This window comes from Gopherus evgoodei, unplaced genomic scaffold (assembly GCF_007399415.2).
Source record: "Gopherus evgoodei ecotype Sinaloan lineage unplaced genomic scaffold, rGopEvg1_v1.p scaffold_44_arrow_ctg1, whole genome shotgun sequence".
In the NCBI taxonomy this organism is placed as follows: domain Eukaryota; kingdom Metazoa; phylum Chordata; order Testudines; family Testudinidae; genus Gopherus; species Gopherus evgoodei.
In genome coordinates this window covers 1019475-1033142 of record NW_022060065.1, presented here as the reverse complement: position 1 = coordinate 1033142, position 13668 = coordinate 1019475, and the positions used below count along the sequence as shown (strand labels likewise).

At 45.4% G+C, this 13668-nt stretch overlaps 2 protein-coding genes and 1 long non-coding RNA gene across 23 annotated transcripts in view; 1 reads left to right on the top strand and 2 right to left on the bottom strand.

Moving 5' to 3' along the window:
* The window catches only part of LOC115642705, a 62579-nt gene extending 60606 nt beyond the window's left edge, over nucleotides 1-1973 (bottom strand). The window contains exon 1 of the long non-coding RNA XR_003998234.1: nucleotides 1496-1973. This is a non-coding gene — a long non-coding RNA (uncharacterized LOC115642705). The remainder of the gene's footprint in view (nucleotides 1-1495) is intronic.
* The window catches only part of PTK2 (protein tyrosine kinase 2), a 430903-nt gene extending 423429 nt beyond the window's left edge, over nucleotides 1-7474 (top strand). For 11 of the 21 annotated variants that reach the window (XM_030546389.1, XM_030546388.1, XM_030546386.1 and 8 more), the window contains one exon: nucleotides 3456-7474. In XM_030546389.1, the coding sequence (XP_030402249.1) occupies nucleotides 3456-3668 (213 nt within the window). In that variant the 3' untranslated portion in view covers nucleotides 3669-7474. The other 10 variants (XM_030546402.1, XM_030546403.1, XM_030546399.1 and 7 more) reach the window with 2 other exon arrangements.
* A 597-nt stretch (nucleotides 7475-8071) lies between these two features.
* Nucleotides 8072-10918, bottom strand: RPLP1 (ribosomal protein lateral stalk subunit P1). Its single transcript, XM_030546419.1, has 4 exons — nucleotides 10746-10918; nucleotides 9857-9931; nucleotides 8845-8959; nucleotides 8072-8194 (listed from the first exon to the last, which is right to left on the bottom strand). The coding sequence occupies exons 1-4, from the start codon at nucleotides 10815-10817 to the stop codon at nucleotides 8115-8117; spliced, it is 342 nt and encodes a 113-aa protein (XP_030402279.1). The 5' UTR covers nucleotides 10818-10918; the 3' UTR covers nucleotides 8072-8114.
* Nucleotides 10919-13668: the final 2750 nt, after the last annotated feature.

The window sequence follows — 13668 nt, the reverse complement described above, 5'->3', positions numbered from 1 at the left end:
AGACCCCAGACCCCTGCCCTCAATCCCTCTTGCAGCGAGGAGCAATAGAATGGGTACCTCTGCAGTAGCAAGGAAAGGGTTTTTACTCAACTTACTTCCTAGTACCCAAAAAGAAAGGTGGCCGGAGACCCATCCTTGATCTCTGCCATCTCAACCCATTTTATTCCCAAACTGAAATTTTGCATGGTCACACTAGCATTTGTAATCCCACGTCTGGAAAAGGGCATGTGGTTTACAGCTCTCAGTCTGAAAAACGCATGTTTTCCTGTGGACGTTCACCCTGCTCACAGACGTTTTTCTCAGATTCATGGTGGGCCCCAACCATATTCATTACAGTGTGCTCCCTTTCAGCCTTGCTACTGCCTCCGGGGTCTGTACCAAGTTCTTTTCAGTAGTAACAGCCCATATCAGACATTATGGCTTAACCACCTTCCTTTATCTTGACAACTGATTTCTTGTTGCAAAGACATGCCAAGAAGCCTACGAATTCACCTCATCTGTGCTCCAATTCCTTCTTCCTCTTAGACATCAGCGTAAACTTGGAAAAGTCTGTCCTCTCTCCAACACAGACTTTACACTTCATCAGACCATCCTTAAATACAGTTACAGCAAGACCTTATCTGCTAAAAGACAGATTCCAAATGATGAACGACCTTATAGATCAGGTCACTAGAAACCCTTTAATACCATTCAGAATTGGACAACCACATAGCATAGGGCACTTGGACTTCCCAAGACACCAGGATGCACAGCGACATTCTGGAATTGTGGGCAGTCCGGGAAGCTTGCAAAGCCTTTCTTACCTTAATTCAATGTTACCATGTCCTCAAAATGTTGGACAATATGACAACCATCTTTTACACCAACAAGCAAGGACCGAGATCCATTCCTCTGTGTGCAGAAGTGGTCACCCGGTGATATTGATGCATCAACAATCAAATCATTGTGTCTGCAAATTACATTCCAGGGGATCAGAATGTGCTAGCAGACTCCCTCAGCAGACACTTCACTATTGACCACATGTGGGTGTGACACAACTCCATAGTGAACAGTATTTTTCTCTAGGTGAACTCCCACAAGGGACCTGTTTGCCTCTCAGACAAACAGAAAATGCAACATATACTGCTCCAAAAAGCCCTAGGTCTTCACTCTCAGGATGATGCTCTCCTTCTTAAATGAGTCATTCTCATCACCCCAACTCACCCGGACAGTTCTAGTTCCTGAGTCCCTTACACATGTCCTCTCAGTCACCAATCAACATTCAGTCCTTTTCCAATCTCCTGACACAGGAGAAAAGAAGAGAAATGGATTCTGCCATCCTTGAAGGTTCTGTTCCTGGTAGCCATCATCTCAGCCAGGAGGGTGGGTGAGCTCAGAGTACTGATGACAGATCCACCTTACACCATATTCCATAGAAACAAAGTCATAGCATCTACATCCTAAGTTCACCCACAAAGTAGTTTCAGAGTTTCACATCAACAGTCAATTCACTTACCTGTGTTTTCTTCCAAAACCACATGCATCTGAAAAAGAAAGGGGATATCATTCCCTCAACATGCGACGAGCCTTGGCATTTTGCCTGCAAAGGACAAAAACAATCAGAAAATCTCCCAGATTGTTTATAGCTCTAGCGGAAAGAGTTCGAAGTCAAGATATATCTTCTCAGAGAATCTCTAAATGGATCTTGCACTGTATCTTAGTTTGCTATAAGCTGTCTAACATTCCTCCCCGTCATGGGGTGAGGGCTCAGAGCACAAGCAACACCAGTGTCATTGCTTCAAGACATTTGCAAAAAAGCTATGTGGAGTTCCAGTCACACATTTGCAAGAGATTAGGCTTTGTACAGCATTCCACCGATGCATTCTCCTGTATGTCAGTCATCCACGATAGAATACACATGGGGACCAGCACTCGAAGAGAAAGTTACCTTGTAGTAACCGGAGGTTCTTTGAGCTGTGTGGTCCTTATCTATATTTCAGTATCCACCCTCCTTCCCCTCTACTTCGGATTGTTCTTGGATTCACAATAGAGAAGGAAATGGAGAGGGAGTCAGTCTGTCCTGCCCTTTATCTCCTCGGTTGGAGGCACGGAGAGAGCAGGGGCACATGTGCGGACTAACCCTGTTTTCAAGAATTCGCCAACTCTGGGTGCATGGACCACATGCATACCCACAGTGGAATACAGATAGGAATCACACATCTTGAAGAACCTTCAGTTACTAGTACAAGTTAAGTACCTTTTTCTTTCATTTACTGAGCAGTGTTAACTTTTGGGGGTTTCTTCCTCCTGCAGACAGGTATCTTAATCATTAAATTATCCTGCCAGCCACTGGGAACTCTTGAATTTCATTGAAATTAATAGCACACATCACACCCTGGCATATAAGGAGTTAGAGGGAAAAGTGTTGCATTGGATATGTGGGATTTAGGATTCCAATTCAGGGATACCATGTGGGAATTAATTCCTGGGTTCAAGTTTAATCTCTCTCAAGAAATTATGATTTGCATACCAAACTTCTCAAACAGATATTTCAGTGTGGCTTGGTGCAGTAGGAAGCCTTTGCTCAGGAAATATCAAGAAGTTACCTAATTCTAAGGGAGAATTGACTGCGTTTACTTCACTGCTTAAATTGAGTCCCTAGCGAGTCAGGGTTAATTTTTTCCCCAAGTCATTGTGTCTGTGCCTGCAAAATCTGAATGAACAGGGGTCACTGAAAATGCTAGAATATGACTGAGTATGAGTTGTTCAGTGACTCTCCCCTTCCAAATGGTTCCTTCACGTGCTGCATGCTTTGTTAAAATATCTGTAGCTTACGCCTTCATATTTATTGTGTTTTATTGTTGCTTAGATGATCAGTGTCAAAATAATTTTAAGAAAAAGGCCTGAGAGGGGATGATTTAGGAACCTGGAAACAGATTTAGGAATCTGATGTCTGCGACCATAGATGCTGGAACTAGGGGTGCTGCCGCATCTCATGGTTTGAAGCACTAATAGCAACCCAAATACGTGGTTTCCACCTTCAGCACCCCCACTCTAAAAATTGTTCCAGCACCACTGTCTAGGACAGAGGTTCAAATCCAGCCCTGGTGAGTAATGTCCTATAGTCATTAACACTAGCTGACTGGTCAGTGGCCTGGAACAATGATTTCTTGGTCTCCATCTAGTTTGCAGTGAACCAAACCCATTAAAACCGGCACAGCTTAGTAAGGTGAGGAAGCTGCTGGAGTCCACACAACTACTACTCTGCCCCGTCCAGTGTGTTGGCTACAGAGATGAAGGCCACAATATGGTATCTAAAGTAGAGTGACTGCTCTAGGTTTCACCCCCAAAGATGGAGCTCTCCCTTAGTGGGAGTACACTGCGTTGTTATTAATTCCATTATGAGTGTGATACCCCAAATTATTTGCCTCCTATGAAATGCCTGCAGGACCTGACTGAATCTTGTATCTTTCCAGATTGAAATGGCACAGAAGCTATTGAACTCTGACTTGGCTGAACTGATTAACAAGATGAAATTGGCCCAGCAATACGTCATGACTAGCCTGCAGCAGGAATACAAAAAGCAAATGCTCACAGCTGCTCATGCTCTGGCTGTGGATGCCAAAAACTTGCTGGATGTTATTGATCAAGCCAGATTGAAAATGATTGGTCAGTCCAGACCCCATTAAACACCGAGGAAGAATTTTTTGTCATTCTTTTTACGAATATTGCTCATGTAAGGATGTTCTCTAGCCTTCCACCAGTGGTGAGGATTAACCCTGCATAGTCCAGGATTTCCAGTGACTCCTGCTTCATCAGACCTGATTGACAGCTGTTGGTTTTTTCTCTCTCTCTCTCATTATAAAAGTTTAACCATGTTTTTACCAGATGGTCTGGGATTCAAAATGTGGCATTATCACAGAATGAAGTTTGTACAGAAGCCCTTGGGAATTGTGACTGGGGAAAACAATTACATTTTACATCATCACATAGGATGTGCATTACCTAAAATTGCCAAGGGGTTACAATCTCAGAGCCAGGACTGTCCGAGCTGCAGACTGGAGAAAAATATTGTGAAGTGAAGAATTCTGGGAAACCTCAGGGCTGAGAATTCTTGCCCACAGTATGCGAGCTATCCAGACTGGAATTTTTTATTAGAACACTTACGTCGCAATATGCTAATCACAATTTACAGAGAAAGAAAATTTAAAAAGCTATATTTTCAAGATTTCAGTCATTTCAAAAGAAGCTAAAACCCTCTTCATCTTTCTGCCTTTTACTTTTATGTGGATATGTGAAACGTTTGTTTGGAAACTAGCTGTAGAACACAACTGAAAACTCTTGTATGTCTTTTCACCAGAATAACTTGCCAGTTTTTTGTAGCAATGTTATTTTCCTTGGAAGCAGAAAGCTGCTTTGTACCAGAGCAACTCAGAGCCGCATTTAGAAGAGAAGTTCTGTAACCATATGTGTTCCCCATTTTTATATAATTTATACAGAAAGATTAAAGCCATGTTGAATATTTTAAACCCACTGTAGTTAACTAACCCATCTCTGAGTCTATCTTGCCTGGGAGGAGTTACAGCAGAGCAGTGTGAATGTTTTCTTTCATTTTTTTTCCAGTTATACCATCTGTTCTGTTAAATAAAAACCACCATGCTCCCTTTGGTTTGATGGGGGATATAAATTATTCTCAGGAAGAATATAATGAACTGTACAGTTACTTTGACCTATTAAAAAGGTGTTACCAGTGAAGTCCTGGCTGTAACGTTTCTTCCTACGCTGCAGAGCACAAAGCATTTGGGGGGAGTTTTCTGACCTTGCTTTTCTCATCAATCCTAAATTTCAACCGTTTATATAGACTTCAAAAAACAAAAGGGCACGATCGGGAGGAATGCCAAAAAACTGACCTTATTGGTGAATCCTCCCATGTTAGGTATACACAACTCTGCTGAGCATTTCTCCACCCAGTCCTAAAGTTCAGGGAGTAAAAAATACACATTCCTACAACCTAGTCCAAAAACCCCCCCAAAGCAACAGAAAGCTTAAGCTAAGGCAAATCAAGTTTTTTCAGCAGTATATAATCCTTCAGTTTCCCTGGGCTCCACAGGTTCCTGTCCTGATAGCACAGATAAGCAGCCATTTTCTCCTCTCAGAGCCCCTTCCTTAGCATTCCTGTATTTTGATATCCTGGCTTTAAGGAATGCCTAGTTGTTTTATATATGCTAAAATCTTCCCCCTAACACCACAAAGGCATATCTCTTCAGGGCCAATGAAATCACGTGGAGTTTCTAGGCTAACCCTTTTAGGAATTAACCCCTACAAAATCCTTAAAAACAAGTGAACTTAATGTAAATGATCAAAATACTATGCATTTCTAAGTTTATGTAACCAAAATTTCCCAGAACTGAAATTTCAGGAAGATAAAGTTGAAAATAGGGCTCTCTCTGAGAATTTCAGTTTCCTCCTTAACTAGAGATGCGTTGATTGCTTTTCCATTCAAATACATTTTAAAATAGGATATACTTTCTTCAGTTGTCAACTTATTTATAACTGTGGCTGTCAGTTAACAGTCCAGTGAAGTTACCATTCTCCTGCTATATAGACATGAATTGAGCCTGCATTGAGACTTTGAACACCAACGTTCAGAGTTTTCTGTATATATTTCAAAATACCATGGAAATGTAAGTTTAGCTACTCTGCTTATTTTGATAGATGGAGTGCAGGGGCATTCATGACACCTCTGATCTTTGTCCAACTTCTTTGCTGCTTCAGCATAATATGCTCAGGCAGCTCAGCGTTTAATCCAAGAAAAATGGAAATCCAGTGCTGCACAAGTGGTGGGATTGAAAGCAAAGCATAAACTGAAGGATGGGCTGAGAACTCAGGACTAAAGTCAGAGATGCAGTGTGGTTTCTGTCTTCATCTGAAACTCCTGTACACAGACAATAAGACAAGTTAAAACACAGAATCTCACCTAAAATTGGTATTTCAGAATTCAGTGTTTTTTAAATGAGGTAACTTCCTGGCTTAATTTACCAGGAAAGTGACCGTCCCTAGGGGGCACTCACACATGTATCTACTAACACTTGCTGTGGATAAATGAGCCATCTATCCATTTAAAAGTTGCACTATGGATTTACCTTGTTAGACTTTATTTTAAAAATACCTTTGTTTTTCATACAATTGAATTTCTGAATAGAGATTTAGGAATTACTAATGGGTTCCTGTGAAAAGTGAGTCAGTTTCTTGGGCTGCTTTCAGGTTTTGGTTAAAAAAGGCAAAGATACTGAAGAGAAACAGAAGGGGGAGCCCATGACAGAGAGCTCTTTAGGATTTATGGAGGTCGACCTGAAAAAGTTTCATTATAGAACTGCAACTTCAGAGTTTTGGTTCAGTTTGTGGGCATTTATTTTATCTTTCCCTTGTATTCAGAGTACTTGGTGGTGGTGTTGGGAAAGATTTTGGCTTTCTTCCTACATGATCTAATCCAGGATTCTCCAACAGGGAGGTCATGATATTACATGTGGGGTGCAAGCCCTCCAACCCAAACCTCACTTTGCCTCCAGCACTTAAGTGTTTTTAATTTATATAGAGTTGCACTGATTGATAGGTTTGCTGTGTGAAAGGGGTCACCAATACAAAAGTTTGAGAACCACTGATCTGTAGGTTTCTTAAACTGAGGTTGCAAAGTTAAATTCAAGTCAGTTGAATAGGGGTTCTCCCCACTCTGATTCAACAGGCAAAGATTTTAATAGAGTTGGATGTTAGCAAAAGTGCATTAATTACAGAATAACTTTTTATAAGTTCTAAGTTGCATTCTGTGATGCACAGCTTTGTAAAGAAATTTGGATTAGTCTAAAAATATTCATAATAGCTTTAAGTATTCTTCTCTACTAACTGATAAATGCCTTTTCTGGTAATTTAACCAGCTTGCACGTTTCAATGAAAGGGGGAAAGAGGTGGCAAAGTAAAACTTCACCTTAAGTGTTTTCCCAAGTTTAATATTCTTACCCTGAGAGAAGTGTAGGTCACATTTATTAATTAAAAATCAGGGTTTAATTTAAAGCTAAGCTGTACAAAACATTGAATAAAACAGAAGCCTTCTTAGGGGAGAGCAGATCCTCAGTGTTTTGTCTTAAGCATAAGCCTCTGACATGTATTTATGATGAAAAATAAAAACACTGGTGTAGATGTGAGTTGAATATAGCCTTTATATCATACAACTACACAGTGAAAGCTTCCTCAAAACAGGTGCATACCATAGCCCTTCTCTTCATTCATACGTAAGATGAAAGTTCACGTGTGCCGATATGGTCTATTGTCTGGGGCCAGGACCTGATTACAGTATAAGCAGATTGTTGCAGCAGGACCAAAAAAAAAAAAAAAAAAAAAAACAAACCACACACCACACCACAAACAGTTTTATCATTCACCTTCTCTAGGCAAAAACCCAAGTTTTTGTTTTAATGGCTTACCAAAAAGGAGGTAGCAGCCCTGCATGGCCAATAAAGTAAAATTTCTATACAAGGCCAGGTGCAGTGTTCTTATCAAAAAAGCAAGATTAAAAACCTACATTTTTTTCTTGCTTCCTGAAAATGCCTTGGCTGAATGATTAAACATCCTATTGTAGTTCTACTGGATAAAGGAGATGATTAGATCAAAGATGAGAATAACCCATAGTCCTACTCATCCTCCTTAATTTAGAGCCACTAGTGGGCTTAGTATTGTGTATACTTCAAAGAATAATCCCACTAGACAGTTTGAAGTGCCATTTTACTAGGCAAGTGACAGCCCCGATTTCCCATGCATGCCTTCACAAGCTGGACCTGAATATGGTGGCAACTTCAGCTAATGTCTTCAAACTGTTACAGTAACTAATACAAGAACAGTTTTTTGCTGTCCCTGCATGTGAGTAAAAAGTTTTCAGAGGAAAGGTAGAGATTTTGATAGTTGTGTACAAAACAATGGGAACATGGAAAGATATAGAACCAATTTAAGATCTTGTGTTTCTAATCCCCCTCCATTTAAGGAGTTCAACAAAACCCCAATCCCAGCTCTGTCCCCTCACATTCCTTAAAGACTCAAACAATTAAAGAATGTTTCTTTTATTTCAGATGGTACAAAAAGTCAGTTTAGTCAAAGAGACCAAAGCCCATGTCATCATCAGATTCCTCAGATTCCTCTTTCTTTTCTTCCTCTTTCTTCTCCTCAGCTGAAAAAGAAGAAAATAGTTACCAAATTTTCAGGATGAGATGCTATTACTGAAAAATGATGTAGGGCGACCTAAATAAACTAAACTCCATGAAGAGATTGAGATACAAGAATCAAAGCCACAGTTACAATTGTGGGGATTCAGGAGCATCTTAGTACACCAGCTACAGATAATCTAATCCACATTATCGTTAATGCCCTTACTCCATGCAGTGCTTTTAATGACCAACACTGGAAGAAAGAGCTAAGACACTGCTTTTAAAATTTCAGTAACAAGCCCCCCTGCCCCAATCCAAAAGATGTCGTAATCTCACCAGGGTCAAAAACACTCTCCTTTTCAAACTATGAAAAGAGAGTTATGGCCTTTAACCTAGTCAGATAGTATAGTTTTGAAGACTGAGTCCATATAGTGACCTTGGAAACAAAAGAATTTAAAAGCTTACTGTAGCAAACCACACAAATTTGCAAGCAACACTATTTTCCAAAGTTAAACTCCTTTCCTCTCACAAAGTCACCCATCTTAGATTGGGTAAGAAAACAAAACAGTTGTAAGTATTCAAAAAAGGTACACTGGTGAGATACTTGATACTGTACAAACTAACTGCATTTTATACACCTATTTCTTCCACACCAATCCAAGAGTTCACTTACCAGGGGCAGCCCCACCAGCAGGAGCAGCACCCCCAGAAGGAGCAGCAGCCGCAGGAGCACCACCACCAGCTCCTACATTACAGATCAGACTTCCGATGTCAATGTTAGCCAGAGCCTAAGAATATTAAGCATTCATTAGTATGACATTTTACAAAAGTTGCACAATATTCACAGCTGTTCCATTGTTGTAAGGAACTTTAAAATTGGCATAATTCAGCTCTTTAAGACACTTATCCTGACCAATCCTTAAATTAATTTAATAATGCATTTGCTTACTAATGTGCATGGGATGTGGTCAGTCTTGTACTGAATTACAGTTGCTATATCTTCCATGTCGATTTATAAAACTGTAACAATACAACTTTATCAACATAATTTCAGCAGACACTTTTGATAGCTACTGAATATTGATCAAACCAAGTTGCTGTTAACATTCAAGGTGAACTAAACATCTGTCATGGAACCATTCTAAGCAATTTTCTTCTCCCAGCTTGAAGAATTTATCAAGATCTGGCTAAAAGCCTATCAGCACACAATAATGAAGGTGCACACATGTCAGAATGCATAATTTGGCCTGAAGGACTTTTTACAAGTGAAGAGGCAAAAGAAAGGACAAGACATTCTGAGTCCCAGATCTTTGATTAAGTTTTCAGGGTAGTACTTAGCAGTCAATGTCTCCATTTTGCTAAGATTTGCCTCCACCAATAGTACTCAGTTCTGATAAATACTTAATTTGCTAATTGGGTTATCTGTTATCTGCCAGTTTGGTATTTCATCAATGGAAGCCTATTCTTAAAACATTACCCCCAATAATTATTCACAGTAATTTTATAGCTATCCCAGGAGGCCCATCTTAGTGACCCACGTCAGAACCACCGTGCAGATCACAAAACAAAAGCTGACTACTCACGAGGTATCTTATAGCTGTGCCCAGGCTGCGGACATCTATAGCACACGCTATGCTTGGACCAGATTATACTTTGTTCAGCCACCTTTCTCTGTTATGTCTTACCTTTGCAAACAGGCCTGGCCAGAAAGGTTCAACATTTACTCCAGCTGCTTTAATAAGTGCATTAATTTTGTCCTCCTAAAAAAATTCAGTAAGAATGTGGTTAAAACAAAAACTAAAGAGTCAGGCCCGATGCATACACTTCATGTCACTATGACCTAGTCTCAAGATCCCAAATAATGTCAATCCCTCAGAACTTTAGCAAGCTATGCTAAAAGTACCTGGAGAATATAACAATGTGGATACAGATCAGTCTTGAGTGAGGAGATTCTGTTCTGTCCTATAAACCGTGAAGTACATTGACAGCATTACAGAGACTGTCACTCTCCTGTAGCATGACCTAGAGCAACTCACCCCCTCAGTTTCCCTATCTGTAAAATGGGCACAGTGACACTGCCAGGGCTACTGCTGAGGAGCCCTGTGTAGGAGCCAGGTGATACACACACAACTGCAGTTCGGCCTGGGCCTCCAACTCCAACCTAAACACCCAAGTCCTGTTTTCCGGGCCCTCGTTCGGTCTGAGGTCAGTGCCCCGACCCCGCCGTCCGGAACCGGAGTCGGGCCGCCACAGCTTTGGGGGCGGAGCCTGCGCTCCCTCCGGGCTCGGACCATTGGGAGGGGGGCGCGGCGGAGCGTCCCTGCACGGCCACGCGGGCCGGCACCTGACACCCCCCCCCCCCGCGGCACAACCCGGACACCGCGCGGGCGCCGGGCAGCAGAGGGAGGAGCCGCGCTGCTGGGCCGGGCCCCGCCCCCCGGGGCAGGCGGTCAGCCTGAGGCGTCACCAACCCGCGCGGCGGAACCCGCCCCCCCTGCAGCGGGGCGGGCGCCCCCATCCCACCCGGGCTCGCGCCGCCGCCATCTTGGGGCGCGTGGCGCCGGCCTCACGCACCGTGACGGTGACCTCGTCGTCGTGCAGGATGAGCGCGGCGTAGATGCAGGCGAGCTCGGAGCTGGAGGCCATGGCTGAACGGGCGGGCGGCGGTGGGGCGCGGTGCTAGTCGCCGGGATGGAACGGCCTTAGCTTCAGCTGAAGGACCCAGCACCTTGTGCGGCCAAAGAGACGAAAGAACGCGGGTGTTTCGGGGAAGGGTTTATAAATCCAGCCTCAGCCAATCACAGCCCAGAATCAGATCTCTCAGCCAGTCACGGACTCCTGTCCGCCACTCAGTTGAAAGCTGGATACTCTTGCCCAATCACATAATGCCGGGTCTTGGCCAATCAGAGCTCGGCCCCGCCTCTCTCGGGAGTGACGGACACTCACGGAAGTACCCGAGGACAGCCGATCAGTCACGGCGTGCGGAGCTACCCACAGCAGCCGCAAGGGGGAGCAGGTGCGAAGTGCAGGAATCTCTTCCCGGCGCGCCCCGATACTGCAGCCGCTGCAGCGGAGCGGAAGCTTCTCTCTCTGTCTCGCGCACGTTCGCTGGCTCCTCCGGCCGCTTCCAGCTCACCGCCCCCGCCCGGGGCACAGGAACGCCTCCTCCCGAAGACACAGCAAGGCACAAACAGCCGAACAAGCCCGGCATGTCCGCAACCTGCCCTGCCAGCAAACAGGCCGAAATCACATCCCCAGCAGATGCTGGCAGCATGCTAGGAAATAGCACTGGCTCTTTCCCAGCACTCCCGTGAGTCGCACACTTACAGGATTACACGGCCAACGTTTTGTTAAGGCGAGAGCTTTCAGCTGTCTAACCCCTGACAACCGAACACCCTGCCCCGGCCCTTCTTTTCCTCCACGGCCTCTGTCCGTCGCCTCCCCCCAATCACTTCCTCCGCCCCCTTCCCCGGGACTCACCTGTCTCCTGCAGAGCCAGGCTGGGAGGAGCTGACATGGAGCCTGCCCAATCCGGGCATGGCAGGGGTCAGTCCCCGGACTCCCGGAGCCAGGGACTAGGGTGGGGTCGGACCCTGGAGCAAGGGGTCTGTCCCTGGAGTGAGGGGCCAGGGTGGGGAAATCGGGGCACAGTGGGGTTGGGGATTGGACCCCAGAGCAAGGGGCTGGGGCGGGGTCTGTCCCTGGAGTGAGGGGCCAGGGTGGGGAAATCGGGGCACAGTGGGGTTGGGGATTGGACCCCAGAGCAAGGGGCTGGGGCGGGGTCTGTCCCTGGAGTGAGGGGCCAGGGTGGGGAAATCGGGGCACAGTGGGGTTGGACCCTGGAGCAAGGGGCAGGGGGGTCTGTCCCTGGAGTGAGGACCCAGGGTGGGGAAATCGGGGCACAGTGGGGTTGGGGGTCGGACCCTGGAGCAAGGGGCTGGGGGGAGGGGTCTGTCCCTGGAGTGAGGGGCTATCATAACTTTAGTCCCAGATTTGGACCTTAGCGTCCAAAATATGGGGGTTAGCATGAAAACCTCCAAGCTTAGTTACCAGCTTGGACCTGGTACTTGCTGCCACCACCCAAAAAATTAGAGTGTTTTGGGGCACTCTGGTCCCCCTGAAAAACCTTCCCTGGGGACCCCAAGACCCAAATCCCTTGAGTCTCACAACAAAGGGAAATAATCCTTTTTCCCTTCCCCCCCCTCCAGGTGCTCCTGGAGAGATACACAGACACAAGCTCTGTGAATCCAAACAGAGTGACTCCCCCTCTCCGTTCCCAGTCCTGGAAACAAAAGCACTTTCCTCTTCACCCAGAGGGAATGCAAAATCAGGCTAGCAAATCCAACACACACAGATCTCCCCCTGATTTCTTTTTCCCACCAATTCCCTGGTGAGTACAGACTCAATTTCCCTGAAATTTCCCAGTAAAGAAAACTTTATCAGGTTTTAAAAAGAAAGCTTTATATAAAAAGAAAGAAAAATACATACAAATGGTCTCTCTCTGTATTAAGGTGACAAAATACAGGGCTAATTGCTTAAAAGAAATATGAATAAACAGCCTTATTCAAAAAGAATACAAATCAAAGCACTCCAGCACTTATATTCATGCAAATACCAAAGAAAAGAAACCATATAACTTACTATCTGATCTCTTTGTCCTTACACTTAGAAACAGAAGATTAGAAAGCAGAAACTACTTCTCCAAAGCTCAGAGAAAGCAGGCAGACAGACAAAAGACTCAGACACAAACTTCCCTCCACCCAGAGTTGAAAAAAATCCGGTTTCCTGATTGGTCCTCTGGTCAGGTGCTTCAGGTGAAAGAGACATTAACCCTTAGCTATCTGTTTATGACAGGGGCCAGGGTGGGGAAATCGGGGCACAGTGGGGTTGGGGATTGGACCCTGGAGCAAGGGGCTGGGGGAAGGGGTCTGTCCCTGGAGTGAGGGCCAGGGTGGGGAAATCGGGGCACAGTGGAGTTGGGGATTGGACCCTGGAGCAAGGGGCTGGGGGGGGTCTGTCCCTGGAGTGAGGGGCCAGGGTGGGGAAATCGGGGCACAGTGGGGTTTGGGGTTGGACCCTGGAGCAAGGGGCTGGGGGAAGGGGTCTGTCCCTGGAGTGAGGGCCAGGGTGGGGAAATCTTGGCACAGTGGGGTTGGGGGTCGGACCCTGGAGCAAGGGGCTGGGGGGGGTGTCTGTCCTTGGAGTGAGGGGCCAGGGTAGTGAAATCGGGGCACAGTGGGGTTGGGGGTCGGACCCTGGAGCAAGGGGCTGGGGGGGGTGTCTGTCCCTGGAGTGAGGGGCCCGGGTGGGGAAATCGGGGCACAGTGGGGTTGGGGGTCGGACCCTGGAGCAAGGGGCTGGGGGAGGGGGTCTGTCCCTGGAGTGAGGGGCCAGGGTGGGGAAATCGGGGCACAGTGGGGTTGGAGGTCGGACCCTGGAGCAAGGGGCTGGGGGAAGGGGTCTGTCCCTGGAGTGAGGGCCAGGGTGGGGAAATTGG